Source organism: Chrysochloris asiatica, unplaced genomic scaffold (genome assembly GCF_000296735.1).
Source record: "Chrysochloris asiatica unplaced genomic scaffold, ChrAsi1.0 scaffold00006, whole genome shotgun sequence".
Classification (NCBI taxonomy): domain Eukaryota; kingdom Metazoa; phylum Chordata; class Mammalia; order Afrosoricida; family Chrysochloridae; genus Chrysochloris; species Chrysochloris asiatica.
In genome coordinates this window covers 21,409,571-21,422,120 of record NW_006408524.1, presented here as the reverse complement: position 1 = coordinate 21,422,120, position 12,550 = coordinate 21,409,571, and the positions used below count along the sequence as shown (strand labels likewise).

The 12,550-nt window shown below is 40.2% G+C and overlaps 1 protein-coding gene across 1 annotated transcript in view; it reads right to left on the bottom strand.

Annotated features, from left to right (window-relative positions):
* The window catches only part of FKBP14 (FK506 binding protein 14, 22 kDa), a 19,145-nt gene extending 8,276 nt beyond the window's left edge, over positions 1 to 10,869 (bottom strand). Inside the window, exons 1-3 of the mRNA XM_006832171.1 lie at positions 10,520 to 10,869; positions 7,544 to 7,695; positions 1,904 to 2,031 (exon numbers count right to left, since the gene is read on the bottom strand). Of these exons, the coding sequence (XP_006832234.1) occupies positions 1,904 to 2,031; positions 7,544 to 7,695; positions 10,520 to 10,716 (477 nt within the window). The 5' untranslated portion in view covers positions 10,717 to 10,869. The remainder of the gene's footprint in view (positions 1 to 1,903; positions 2,032 to 7,543; positions 7,696 to 10,519) is intronic.
* Positions 10,870 to 12,550: the final 1,681 nt, after the last annotated feature.

The following is a 12,550-nucleotide window of genomic DNA, read 5'->3' as shown; positions in this document are numbered from 1 at the left end:
TTTTGAGTGTCTTCCAACCTGAAGGACTCATCTTCTAACACTATATCTGACAATGTTCCAATACTATTCACAAGGTTTTCATTGTCTAACCATTCAGAAGTGATCTGCCCCTTTCTTCTAATCTGTGTAGTCCTGACACTCTGCTGAACCCTGTGCACCATGCGTGATTTAAAATGCTGGTGGTCCAGTTTCCAGCATCACAGCAACACACAAACCACCACAGTGTGACAATGTGACGAGTAGTACTCTGTCCTCTATAGGATACTTAATTGTTTTGTTTCTATCTACTTTTCTGATTCAGTAACTGCTCAACGAAAGCACTGTTCTTGCTGCGGGGCATACTCCATGTTTTCCCAACAGTGTAGAAAATCACAGGCACCCCAATATCCCTGAAGAGTCTTGCAAGCCATTCATGTCACTGTAATTCCATCACTAAACCACAGGGGGGAGGTTTCAATTTTGTTTTGATGGGGAAATAAAGATACTGAGTATAGTTTATTCTATGCCAGGGAGTCCCTACGTGCTGTAAATGGTTAAAGTGCTCAGGTGGTAATTGAAAGGTTGGAGGTTCAAGTCGACCCAGAGGTGTGTTAGAATAAAGGTTTGACAAACTACTTCTGTAAAATTATTTATTGAAAGCCCTATGAAGTACAGTTCTACTCTGACATACCTGGAGTCATCATGACTCAGAACAGACTCTGCAAAAAGTACATTTTATAATTTTACTCTTAAAATTCTCAAAGCCTGGTCCTCTGACCAGCAGCATCTGCATTACCTGGAAACATGTTAGAAATGTAGTTCTTGGACTCTACCTCAGACCTACCAAATCAGAAAGTCTGGTGGTAGGAAAGGGGCTTGGGTTGGGGAGATGGAGCCGGAGAGTCTGTGTTTTAACAGGCGATTCTGAGGCACACTAAATTGCTCTGTGGACAGACTGTGTTTATGAAGCAACTTTGTGACCAAGGGTCTTGGTTTGCAACCAGCCAGGTCAGAGTGGAGAGTGTGGGTAGAGATACATATCTACCTCACTCCTTTCAGCATACCCACTTCCAATGAGTCCATTCCAACTCATAGTGACCCTATGTAGAGTTTCCAAGACTAGGTATTTGTATGAGAGTAGACAGCCTCATCTTTCTCCTATAGAGTGGCTGCTGAGTTTGAACCTCCAACCTTGCCATTAACAGCCCAGTGCTTACCCCACAGTGCCACCAGGGTTCTTTTCTTTCCCCAGAGTTGTCAGCTACACAGATATGTGTAGCAATGGTGGTGGAAACCTAATTTGTTGGGGAAACCACTTCTTCATTTCTTTGTAGCCCAACTCCAGATCTTTGAAGACACTAGGAAAGGTCTACTTTGGAAAATCTAGGCTGGAGTCTCCTTTCCAATGTGTTAACCTGAACAAAACTACATAGGTAAGTTGCTTTCTGTTTAATGAATTCCCTATACAGGGTTGCTGTGAGTCGGAATCGACTCAACGGCACTTAACAACAACAACAGAAGGTACTGGGGAAAGGGGCCCTGGTGGCACAGTGGCTAAAGCTCCTGGTTACTAACTGAACGACTGGCAGTTTGAACCCACCCAGCGGTTCCACAGAAGAAAGATCTGGCTTTCTGCTTCCATAAAGATCTAGAAAATCGTGTGGGCAGTTCTACTCTCTCACAGGGGGTCACTGGGAGTCAAAAAGCAACTTGAGAAGCACACCCAGCACTGGGACGAAAGGAAACAAAGAAAACGGAAAGGCTCATTTTAAAGTCTACAAAGCGATGCTTCCCTACGGAACTGTCAGGTTTCAAAGCATCAGTAAGAAAACTTACAAACAGCATTGTACCTGAATACAAAGAAATCCTTTAAAAATATAGTCCTGAAAAGTGAGTCAAGAAAAGAGGAGGAAAGGGACGTCACCTCGTTCTTAGAGAGTTTCCAGTCATCATTAAGGTCCATTTCTTGGAATGATTCATGGGATCTTGGTCCATTTCGAATCTCCAAGAGGTCAATGTTGAATATCAGTGTACTCTCTGGGGGAATTTTACCTGACATGAAGATAGAAAAGAAGAGTTTTAATGCATATGAAACTTCTGATATGGGACAAAAGAATCATTCAACTGCATTTTACGAAGAGTCTTCCAAAGACTGTCACATATGATGGAAATTATTTGTAATATGTTGTTGTTGTTGTTAAGTGCTGTCGAGTCGGTTTCGACCCTGAACAGGGTTTCCGAGGCTGTAAATCTCTACGGGAGCAGAAAGCCTCATCTTTCTCCCACGGAACAGCTGGTAGTTTCAAACTGCTGACCTTGAGGTTTGCAGCCTGATTCGTAACCACTACGCTACCTGAGCTCCTTATTTGTACTACAGTTATATTTTATTCAGATAGATAGTTGGAGGTTGAAAGCCCTCCCAGAGGCACCTTGGAAGAAAAGACTGATGATCTATTTCTGAAAAAATCAGCCACTGGAAGTCTTATGGAGCACAATTCTCTTGACACACATTGAGTTGTCATGGAATTCCTAGAAGGAGAAGTCATGTAGTCTAATAAATTGAAAAAGTCTAATTTTTGCTTTTTGATTAAAAAAAAAAATAGAGAGGCACAGTTGTGCCTAATGGCCTAGTTATTAAGTTTTAAATATAATTAAGATATTCCAAGACAAAACCCATTGCTGTGAAGTTGATTCAGGCTTACAGTGTCCCTGTGCACCAGCGACTGCTCAGAAACCCTATACAGGGTCGCTAGGCGTCAGAACTGACTCGATGGCACTTCACAGCAACAAGAACATGGGACAGAGAAGAACTGACCCAAAGGACCCTATACAGGCTTGCTATGAGTCACAACCAACTCAATAGCACACAACAACAACATTGTATATAGACTCTAGTATAGTGGACACAAACTTTTAAAAATATGTTGGGAAACCAGAAAAATTCATGTAACCACTGAACCCGCAATAGGTCTGAGGTACGCCTGTATAGAATTGTCATTCCTACCACTGGGAAGCAGTCCAGGTGTGGCGCTGTGGGTTAATGCACTGGATTGCACAGTAGGTTTGAACTGCAAGGTCGATGGTTCAGGCTCACCAGTCGCTCCATGGAAACCCTATACAGGGCTGCTATGGGTTGGAACCAACTTGATGACACTTAACAACAACCACTGGGAGGCAGTATATCAATAAGTGAGCTCAAGTGACAAATGGGTGTCTCCAGTGTCCCATCCTTAAACTGCTGATAAAATTGCCTCACCCCAGAAGACTACTGGGAGGATGGAGGGCAACAATCCATGAGAAATACTTCATATTATACAAGAGAAACAATACACTGGTGGTAAAGGTTACTTAGATATTATAATCTCTTAGATTTAATAATCTCTTACAGGCTTTAAAAACAATGTAGAAATTTGTAAAAGTTAAGAAAAACCTCCTCTGTTTTACAAGGGTAAGCCAAAAAGTATTGCTACAAAATCATAAAAGTCATTATTAAACAGAAATATCAAATGTAAAGCCTTTGTTTCAACATTTCCTCCATCTAGGTCTATACACTTCTGAAGGTGACATTTCCATCTCTCTAACCCTTCCCCGAAGAGTCCTGGTGTGGCACTATAGGATAAGCATTAGACTGTAAACCACAAGGTCGGCAGTTCAATCCCACCAGCTGCTCCTTGTAAACCCTATACAGGGTCACTATGAGTCAGAACAGACTTAATGGCATTTAATAACAACCCTTCCCTGAAAAATCCTGCCCTCTTGATTTGCACAATATCAAAACGGCAGTTTTTGCATCCTTGAGGGCTTCAAATTGTGTTCCTTTTCAATGTTCTTTGAGTTTGGTGAACAAAAAGATGTCTGACAGGTCTGGTGAAAAGAGACGGGGATAAGATTCTTATGACTCAATAATGAGTAATTGTTATCATGACTAATTGGGACTGTCACAACTGTAAAGGTAGAAGTTTTGTAATAAAAACAAGGGAGTGGTTAATCTCACAGTCCAGAAACAGAGGACCCTAGGACCATCAAGGGAAAAGAGCACAAGCAGAATGTGGGATCCTGTCTAGAGAGGCAGCAACACCAAAGACAGAGGCAGAGATGGGGACATGGAGACAGAGCAGCTGAGGACTCTAGACTTAGGAAAAGGGAGGGACTATATGCTGACGGCCAGGAGGCAGGCTTGCAGAATGTGCCCTTTGGTTGTTTAAATTAAATTATTTTATTAATTTAAATATTTCTGAGTGTTTTTGTGTACATCCTCCCCCGCCAAAAAAAACCTAACAAAACAGAGGGTATGGAAGCAAATACTGTTGAATGATGATGCACAGAGGGAATTGTAATCATTGCAATGAAACGATTAGGATAAAATGTTTTCCCATGTAAACTATCATTCAATTAACAATAAAAACTTAAAAAAAAAAAAAAGAAATCTACAGGGGCAAGATCAGGACTGTAGGTGGATGAAGTAAGGTGTCCCAACAAAATTCTTATAGGACAATTTTGCAATTCAGCAAAATTTTCCTGGCCTTTTTCACACTAATGAAGTTTTCCATTTTTCTTAAAATTAGCCTGTGATTGTCCTGTGTCTTTTGATAAAATCTATCAAGAATACTCCTTTGGAATCCCCAAACATTTGCCAAAACCTTTTGAATCGACCTCTGTCTCAAATTTAACTGACCCAGCCGATCCCTTTAGAAGCCACAATTTTTATTGGACCTTTTTTTAAAAAAAAAACAAAAACTCTAAGGAAACTAAGACAAGAGTATTACTGAAGGAACTTATCTGCAGCCATCCAATGAGCCAATGAGCACAGAGACAAGTTTAAGCACATTTCGTTTGGAATAAATTTGTGCATGTGTGAACTGGAACTCTAGTAGCAATACTTTTTGACTTACCTTCTTAGAACACAATACATCATTTAAAGACATTTCATGGAGATTGGAAGGGAAAAATTAAAATACATTTCTGAGGTGTGAGATAAAAATCTTTAAAAGTGAAACAAGCTTTGTTAAAAATCCTAATTAAAAGACGTAAAAAAAAAAAACAAAAAAAAACCCAAAAGTACAAGCAATTTGTTTCAAAACATTTTCCTTATAGCCATATTTAACTTGCAGATTTGGAATAAACATTTCTAAATATTTCTAAGTATTTCCATGGAAAATCATTTGTAAGTATCAAAGAGAAAACACTTACACTTTATGTTGACGCTTACCACTCCACATGGAGACAGAGACAGGCATGCATTAGGTGGCTGATAACAATGGTATCTTTCCAAAGAAGGCATGCAAGCATGGTACTAAAAAACTACAAAATTAGTGTTAGAAATATAGTAGAAGAATTAGTTTTATGACATATAGTTGGAAGAAAATGACCCAAACCTAGACCTCTCCTTGTTACATATTAAAACTGAGTTAATTACAGTGCAGAGAAAGAGTAATGAACCAGTGCTACACACAGATATTAAAGATGAGACAATGAAGACACAGAAAAGTCAAAGAATACTTCTAAACAACACAAACATTTTCTAGATCCTTGATTTACTTCTCTAAAGATGATTATGATTAAGGTAAGATTTGAAGTTGGTTAGTAAATCCTTTTCTACATGTAAGATTTATATGAGAAGTTCCATTTTAGAACATATTTGTTGGTAGTGCTGTAGAGTTGGTTCCTACTCATAGCAATCCTGTATAGGTTCTGAGGAGTGACTGGTAGGTTTGAACCACCGCCCTTGCGGTTAGCAGTCCAGTGTTTATCCGACAATCCCACACCAGGCTAGGATAAATTGTTGTTAAGTACCGGGGAGTCGATTCCGACTCATAGCGATCCTGTACAGGTTTCCAAGACTGCAAATCTTTACAGGAGCAGAAAGCCTCATCTTTCTCCTGTGGAATAGCTGGTAGTTTCGAACTACTGACCTTGAGGTTAGCAGCCCGATTCGTACCCACTACGCTAACAGAGCTCCTTACTTAGGATATATATAGTGCTTCATATATGGCATACTAATTTTCATTCTCACGAATCCTGATCTTCATGTGAAATGATAAGGTTGGAACTAATATTTATAAATCTCAGTGTGGTTCTCTGTGTGGTACTGATGACTACTTAGCCAATACACACACATAACTTTTTCTTTATTATATAAGTAATTCATACTTATTATATGTAAAAAAAATATGGAAGAGATAGAACCAGAAATAAAAAATAATGCCCAATCCCACAGCCCAATAAATATTCTAATTTCCTATGATTCCCTGTGTGCGCATATGATTTTTTCTAATTCTTAGTATCATACTAGATATACTATTATAGCTTTATTTTTTACATGTGTGTATAGCATTAAAACATGAATTTTCAACACAAGTTTTAAAATCTTTGAGGATTCCAGTTTTAATAACTGGGCTATATTTTATTTGGAGTTTCGGTGTGGCGCTGAAGGAGAAGCACTGGGCTGCTAACTGAAAGGTCGGCAGTTCAAACCCACTAGCTGCTCTTTGGAAACCCTACACAGGGTCACTATAAGTCAGAACCGACCCATAGGCACTTAACAACATCAACAGCATAGCTAAACCCTTAACACTATGGGTTGGTTCCAATTTTTTGCTATTGAAATGGTGGAGTGATGCACCTCCCTATTCATAGATCTTTCTCCTGAAATCTGAAGTGTTTCTCTAAGGTAGATCCCATTAAAGGAATTGAAGGATAAAAGCATATAAACATCTTTGTTGTTGTTATGTGCCATGGAGTTGGTTCCGACTCATAGCAACCCTGTACAGGGTTTCCGAGTCTGTAAATTGTGGAACAGCTGGTAGTTTTGAACTGCTGACCCTGAGGTTAGCAGCCCAATATGCTACCAGAGTTCCTTGTTGATTCTATCACCAGAAGTTCCTTTAGAAAGTACCAGTTCTTGCTGAAACATCAAGTCTGTGTGCCTGCTCTGGAGCTCACAGTCTTTTCAGACCAACTATTTGCTGGTTTTTTATTTAGTGCAACATGAGAAACTAGACCATCTTATGTCACTCACTATTATTAACAACAAAAGATCATCAAAAGCTATCAACTTTTAAATCACAGTGAAAAGAATCCTCATACAGCCAGTCCCAGAGCCCAGATCTAAAATTGCATTTCATGCCTTAATAGTCTGTGTTTCAAATAGTCAATTTATGATACTTGTGTTGAATATTGTTTCTTTTTATATTGTTAAAACAAATGGTGAACATAAACAGAGTTCAGGGTTCCAGAACTTTGTACAATACTAATTCAAATGCTGGAGTCGTGGTGTGGTGCTGCGGGTTAATGCTCTGGACTACAGAATCAGTTTGAGCTGCAAGGCTGGTGGTTCAAGCTCACCAGCAACTCCTTAGAAACCATATACAGGGTCACTATGGGTCAAAATCAGCTTGATGGCACTTAAAAACAAATGCCAATTTAGATATTATTTTACTTTATTTTAGCAAGGCAGTTAAAATAAAAACTAAAATATTTCCCAAAGAAATCCAAGAAGATGGTAGTGTGTCTCCTAAGCCAGAGGACTCTAGTATTAAGGCAAGAAATGTGGAAATGTTCTTACCTTTTCCTTCTTTTCCATAGCCAAGGGCAGGAGGAATGATGAGTTTTCTCTTCTCTCCCACACACATCCCCTTCAAGCCCTGGTCCCAACCTTTGAGAGCCTCCAGTATGCCCAGGGTAAACCAAATGGGCTGACCATTGTTATGTTTGTGGCTATGATAGAAAGAACAGATATTGGAATTCTTTAGTCATTGCATTTTTTATTGCTACAGTACATTTTTTACCACGCATAAGCAGTTATTAGCTTGGAAGTTAATTAATAGTGTGACGCTGTGGGTTAATGCGTCGGACTGCAAAGCCATTTTGAACTGCAAAGTTGGTAGTTCAAGCTCATCAGCTGCTCCTTGGAAACCCTACACTGGGTCGCTATGGGTCAGAACCCACCCAATGACACTTACCAACATCAACAACAATTCTTTATTTGCACACATACAAGTTGACTTTTACTAACTCAATTGACGTCCCATCTTGCTTGATACAAATTTCATGCAGTTGATTCAAGTAAAGCAGGGCAAAGGGAGTAAGAATAAAAGTAATTAAATATTGTTTAAGCATTTAGTATATACTAGGAGTCCTGGTGTGGTGCTATAGGATAAGCACTGGACTGCTAACCACAAGATTGGCAGTTCAAACCCACCAGCCGCTCCTTGGAAACCCTATACAGGGTCACAATGAGTTGGAACTGACTTGATGGCACGTTAATAAAAACAACAGGTATTATCTGAAATGCTTTGCCTCTCTTAATACTACAATGATCCTATGAGGTTAGTACCATGACTACTCCATTGTACAGAATAGGAAACTGAGGTTGCCTAAACCAGTATGTGACCTCAAATATACCTAACTCCCAAGTTGTAATCATAAAGACATCTTGTTCCGCAAAACCAGTAAGGTACCAAAGCCACTGTCATCCAGTCGATCGATTCCTACTTATAGTGACCTTATTTTGGTTTCCAAGACTGTTACATGTCTACAGTAGTAGACAGCCTCATCTTTCTCCCAAAAAGCAGATGGTGGGTTTGAACTGCCAACCTTTCAGGTTGTCCTACAGTGCCTTCAGGACTCAGTACATGGATCCACATGCACATGGACTTCAGGGAGCCAGAAGCACAGCCTCTTACATACACCCCACATAAGAGCTTACCTAGCATATAGGTAAGCTTACCCACCCCCAGCTCCCACAGGTAGACAGGGCTGCCCTTCACACCTGAATCCCCACTCAGACCCTGGCCCACTCTTATCTCCCAGATCACAACTCATTCCAGATTCCAATATGTTTTGCTAGCACTTTGTAGCTTTCATACTTGATATCATGAGTTGTTTACTTATCCTCCTCCTTCCCTCTGTGGACTGTGTGTAGCTAGATGACAAGAACATATTCTTAGTCAATTTGCCTCCCTTTTGTGGTTGTTGTTGTTATGTGCTGTAGATTTGGTTCCAACTCATAGCGACCCTGCACAGGGTTTCTGAGGCTATAAATCTTTATGGGAGCAGAAAGCATCATCTTTCTCCCGCGAAAGAGCTGGTAGTTTTGAACTGCTGACCATGAGATTAGCAGCCCGATTCATAACCCCTTCCAGCATAGGATAATGTGCTGGACTGCAAAATCAGTTTGAACAGCAAGGTTGGCGGAAACCCTACACAGATTTGCTATGAGTTGGAACTGACTCGACAGCACTTAACAACAAGGCCACTCAATAACAGTTTGAAAGATGGATGGATAAATGAATGAATGAGCATGAATTGGAGCAAAATTTCTGAATCTGCCTACTACCTAGCAAAGGGGCTAAGATATAGAATATACTCAATAGATACCTTAGGAATGGAGTGAATTAAAATAATGACTGGTTGGAAATCATTATACTTGCAAAACTTTCCCATGTTGTCATGTCTTTGTTTATGGTAGTGGTGATGGTTGCGTACCATTGGGTCAGTTTGACAACCTTTATAGGAGCAGAAAGCCTCATCTTTTTCCCACAGAGTAGCTAGTGGATTCCAACTGGTGATCTTGTGGTTTAGCAGCTCAACATGGAATCCATTATGTTATCAGGGTTCCTTGTCCTTGTTTATAGAATAGAAATAATTATAGTGTATTGTTGTTAAGTGTCATCAGTAGATTCTGACCCATAGTGACCCTGTATAGGGTTTTCTAGACGCGGCTGGTGGGTTTGAATTGCCAACCTTGTAGTTCAAATTGTCCTGAAAATGTCTCACTGTAGGTACTGTGTTTGCCTTTCATAACAGGATAAGCACTGGATAGCTAAAGCAATGTTGACAGTTCAAACCCACTAGATGTTCCATGGGAGAAAGATGAGGCTGTGGACTCCCCTAAGATTTGCAGCATCCTAAATGCTGTAAGTTGGAATCGACTGAATGACAGTGATGAATGACACTCTCACCCATCAATGATGTCTCTGAATTCCAGAAAGAAGCACATCACCATGGAACATCATGGAACCTTGCCTAGATCTAATGTCATCTATCATAACGTTAAGTGAAGAGATTAATGAGATCACATTATCATACCCTTCCAGAGGTAAATAAATGACTGTGTAGTTTGCTCACAGTTGCTGTGAAAAGTTTTAGGTAGCAAATGAAGCCAAATAAAAGATGGCATTGACTACTTTCCCCTAAAGAATGGCGTTTGAGGTCTAAGCATTCTTTTAAGCTTTTCCTACTTATCACCTAATTACAACTTTGATGTTTCTTCAATATTTCAAAGCTTCTAGTTCTAATTTTTATAATTACAAGTTAACAGCTTTATGCAGGCCGCACAATTCCAATATGACCTTTAAAGGCCTCGTCATACTTCTGAGATTGGCTTTAAAAATGCCCTTTTCCCAAAGAAGAAAATAGGATGTTTTTTTTTTTTTTTTTAAGAGAGGTAAAACCTGGTACCCGCAATCTTTCTTGCTGGAGGGCTGGCATAGGAGATGGATTTTTCAAATTATTTAACCCGGGGGGCATTATTACTTACGTGGAATGAAATAAGGAGCCGTCCTTTTCTAAGTAGCCTTCATAATGGACCAGCATTAAGTCTCCCCCTTTGGTCTTACGTTGGCAGATGAATGGCTTCTGGAGGACTTCAATCTTCACTTCTGGTTCAGGGATCAAGGCCCCACTCAACCGAGTGACAAACAGAGTGAAGACCACGTTCCACGCGAAAAGCCTCATGTTAGTAGGCAGGAGAGTCCCTGCAAAAATAGAGAACGGACCCCTGACTGCAAAGAGTTAAGAACGTAGTTTAAGGCTTAGGGGCAACAGTTTCTGGCAAGTTCATGACTCTCCCTCTCTCGCAGACGTGGCACTTCCACTACAGACAACTCTGGCAGTTGGTGAAAACTTACTTCTAAAGAGTTAAATCCAGACTAAGGCCTGACTGGCTCCTACACTGAGGCCGCCAGGGCAGCGCGTCCTCCCATTGGCCCGCGGTCTTGCCCCTCAGGTGCCTCTCAAACCAATGGCGCCGCAATATTATTAGCAGCCCGGCCGGGCGTGGTCACCTATCCCCGCAGAGGACTGCACGAAGCGATCCTAGAGTTCCTTGAAATTAAAGAATTCCTCGTCCCTCGACATTGGAACAGGGGAGGAGTAAATCCGAAATTCCTCCAGCTGATTTACCTCTGTTAAGGATATAGCGAGGTTAGGAAGCCTGTTAGCCCATGGTAGAGGTTTCCCGGAAAGAGTCGTTTACTCTAGCCCTCGGTTAATAATCTCCACCCACCCACCCCCGCTTCCAGGATCCCACATTCTAGGCTCCTGAATTTCTTACTAATTAATGGCAAAAACTATAAAAAACTTTAGGATTTACAAAACGTACCTCAACTCCAACTAGCAAGGAAGTTTTTTGTTTTGTTTTCATCCCATTCTAAAAACGAGTAAATTTAGACTAGAGATATTCAGCGCCCAAAGAGTTGAGCTTCGACTTCTAACCAAGTTCATTGCACGGCTTAATTTGATGACTAATAATTTATAATTTAAGCGACCTTAGTGTATCTAGCAGGCAAGGAAGTGCAGATCTTCGCTTTAAATAGGAAATAGTAACCACAGTTACCAATTATATGGATTCCTGGTGTGGTGCTGTAAGATAAGCACTGAATTGCTAACCTCAAGGTCAGCAGTTTAAACCCACCAGCCGCTCTTCGAAACCCTATACAATGTGTCCATGAGTCAGGACCCATTCCATGACACTTAACATCCTCATTCTAATTTTTAAATTTCCGTTTTACATTTTTTCCACCTAATTTCAACAGTAATACATGTTCACTGTAAAATTTTGTAGAAATTGGAAAGCACTAACTTAACATAAATTACAGAAGCCCAGTTAAATTTGACTTTCAGATATTATTAGCGAATAATTGTACTATATATACATATATACATACATACATACATATTACTATATATATTTTGTTATACCAAATTACTCTTGAAAAAGGACCGGGGGTGGGGGGGAAAGAATAAAAGATCATCTGTAATACTCATCCACAAATAACCATCTTAACACTTTGGTGCCTGCTCTGTGACATATGCCTAAAGTAATTTGATCATATTGTGCACTGTTTAGTAACCTGCTTTCGCCACTTAATTATATTTAACATTTTTCCAGGTCATATATTCTTAGCACAGTGCTTGTCACATTTTAATGCGCATAGAAATCCCCTGGGGATCTTGTTAAAATGCAGATTTTAACTCAGCAGGTATAGAAACCCCCTGGAGATCTCGTTAAAATGCAGATGTTGATTCAGCAGGTCTGTAAGGGATAAGATTCAGCATTCCAACAAGTTTCCGAGTGATGTAAATGTTGCTGGTCTAGAGACTTCGACTGATAATGAAGCCTAAATGGCGGCAGTTCGAAACTACCAGCGGTTCCGCGGGTAAAAGATAAGGCTTTCTGCTCCCAGTAAAGATTTACCGCCTCGGAAACCCTATACAGGGTCGTTATGAGTCTGAACCGACTTCACGACACACCACAACATATATTTACCAAGGCCACACAGTACCCCAT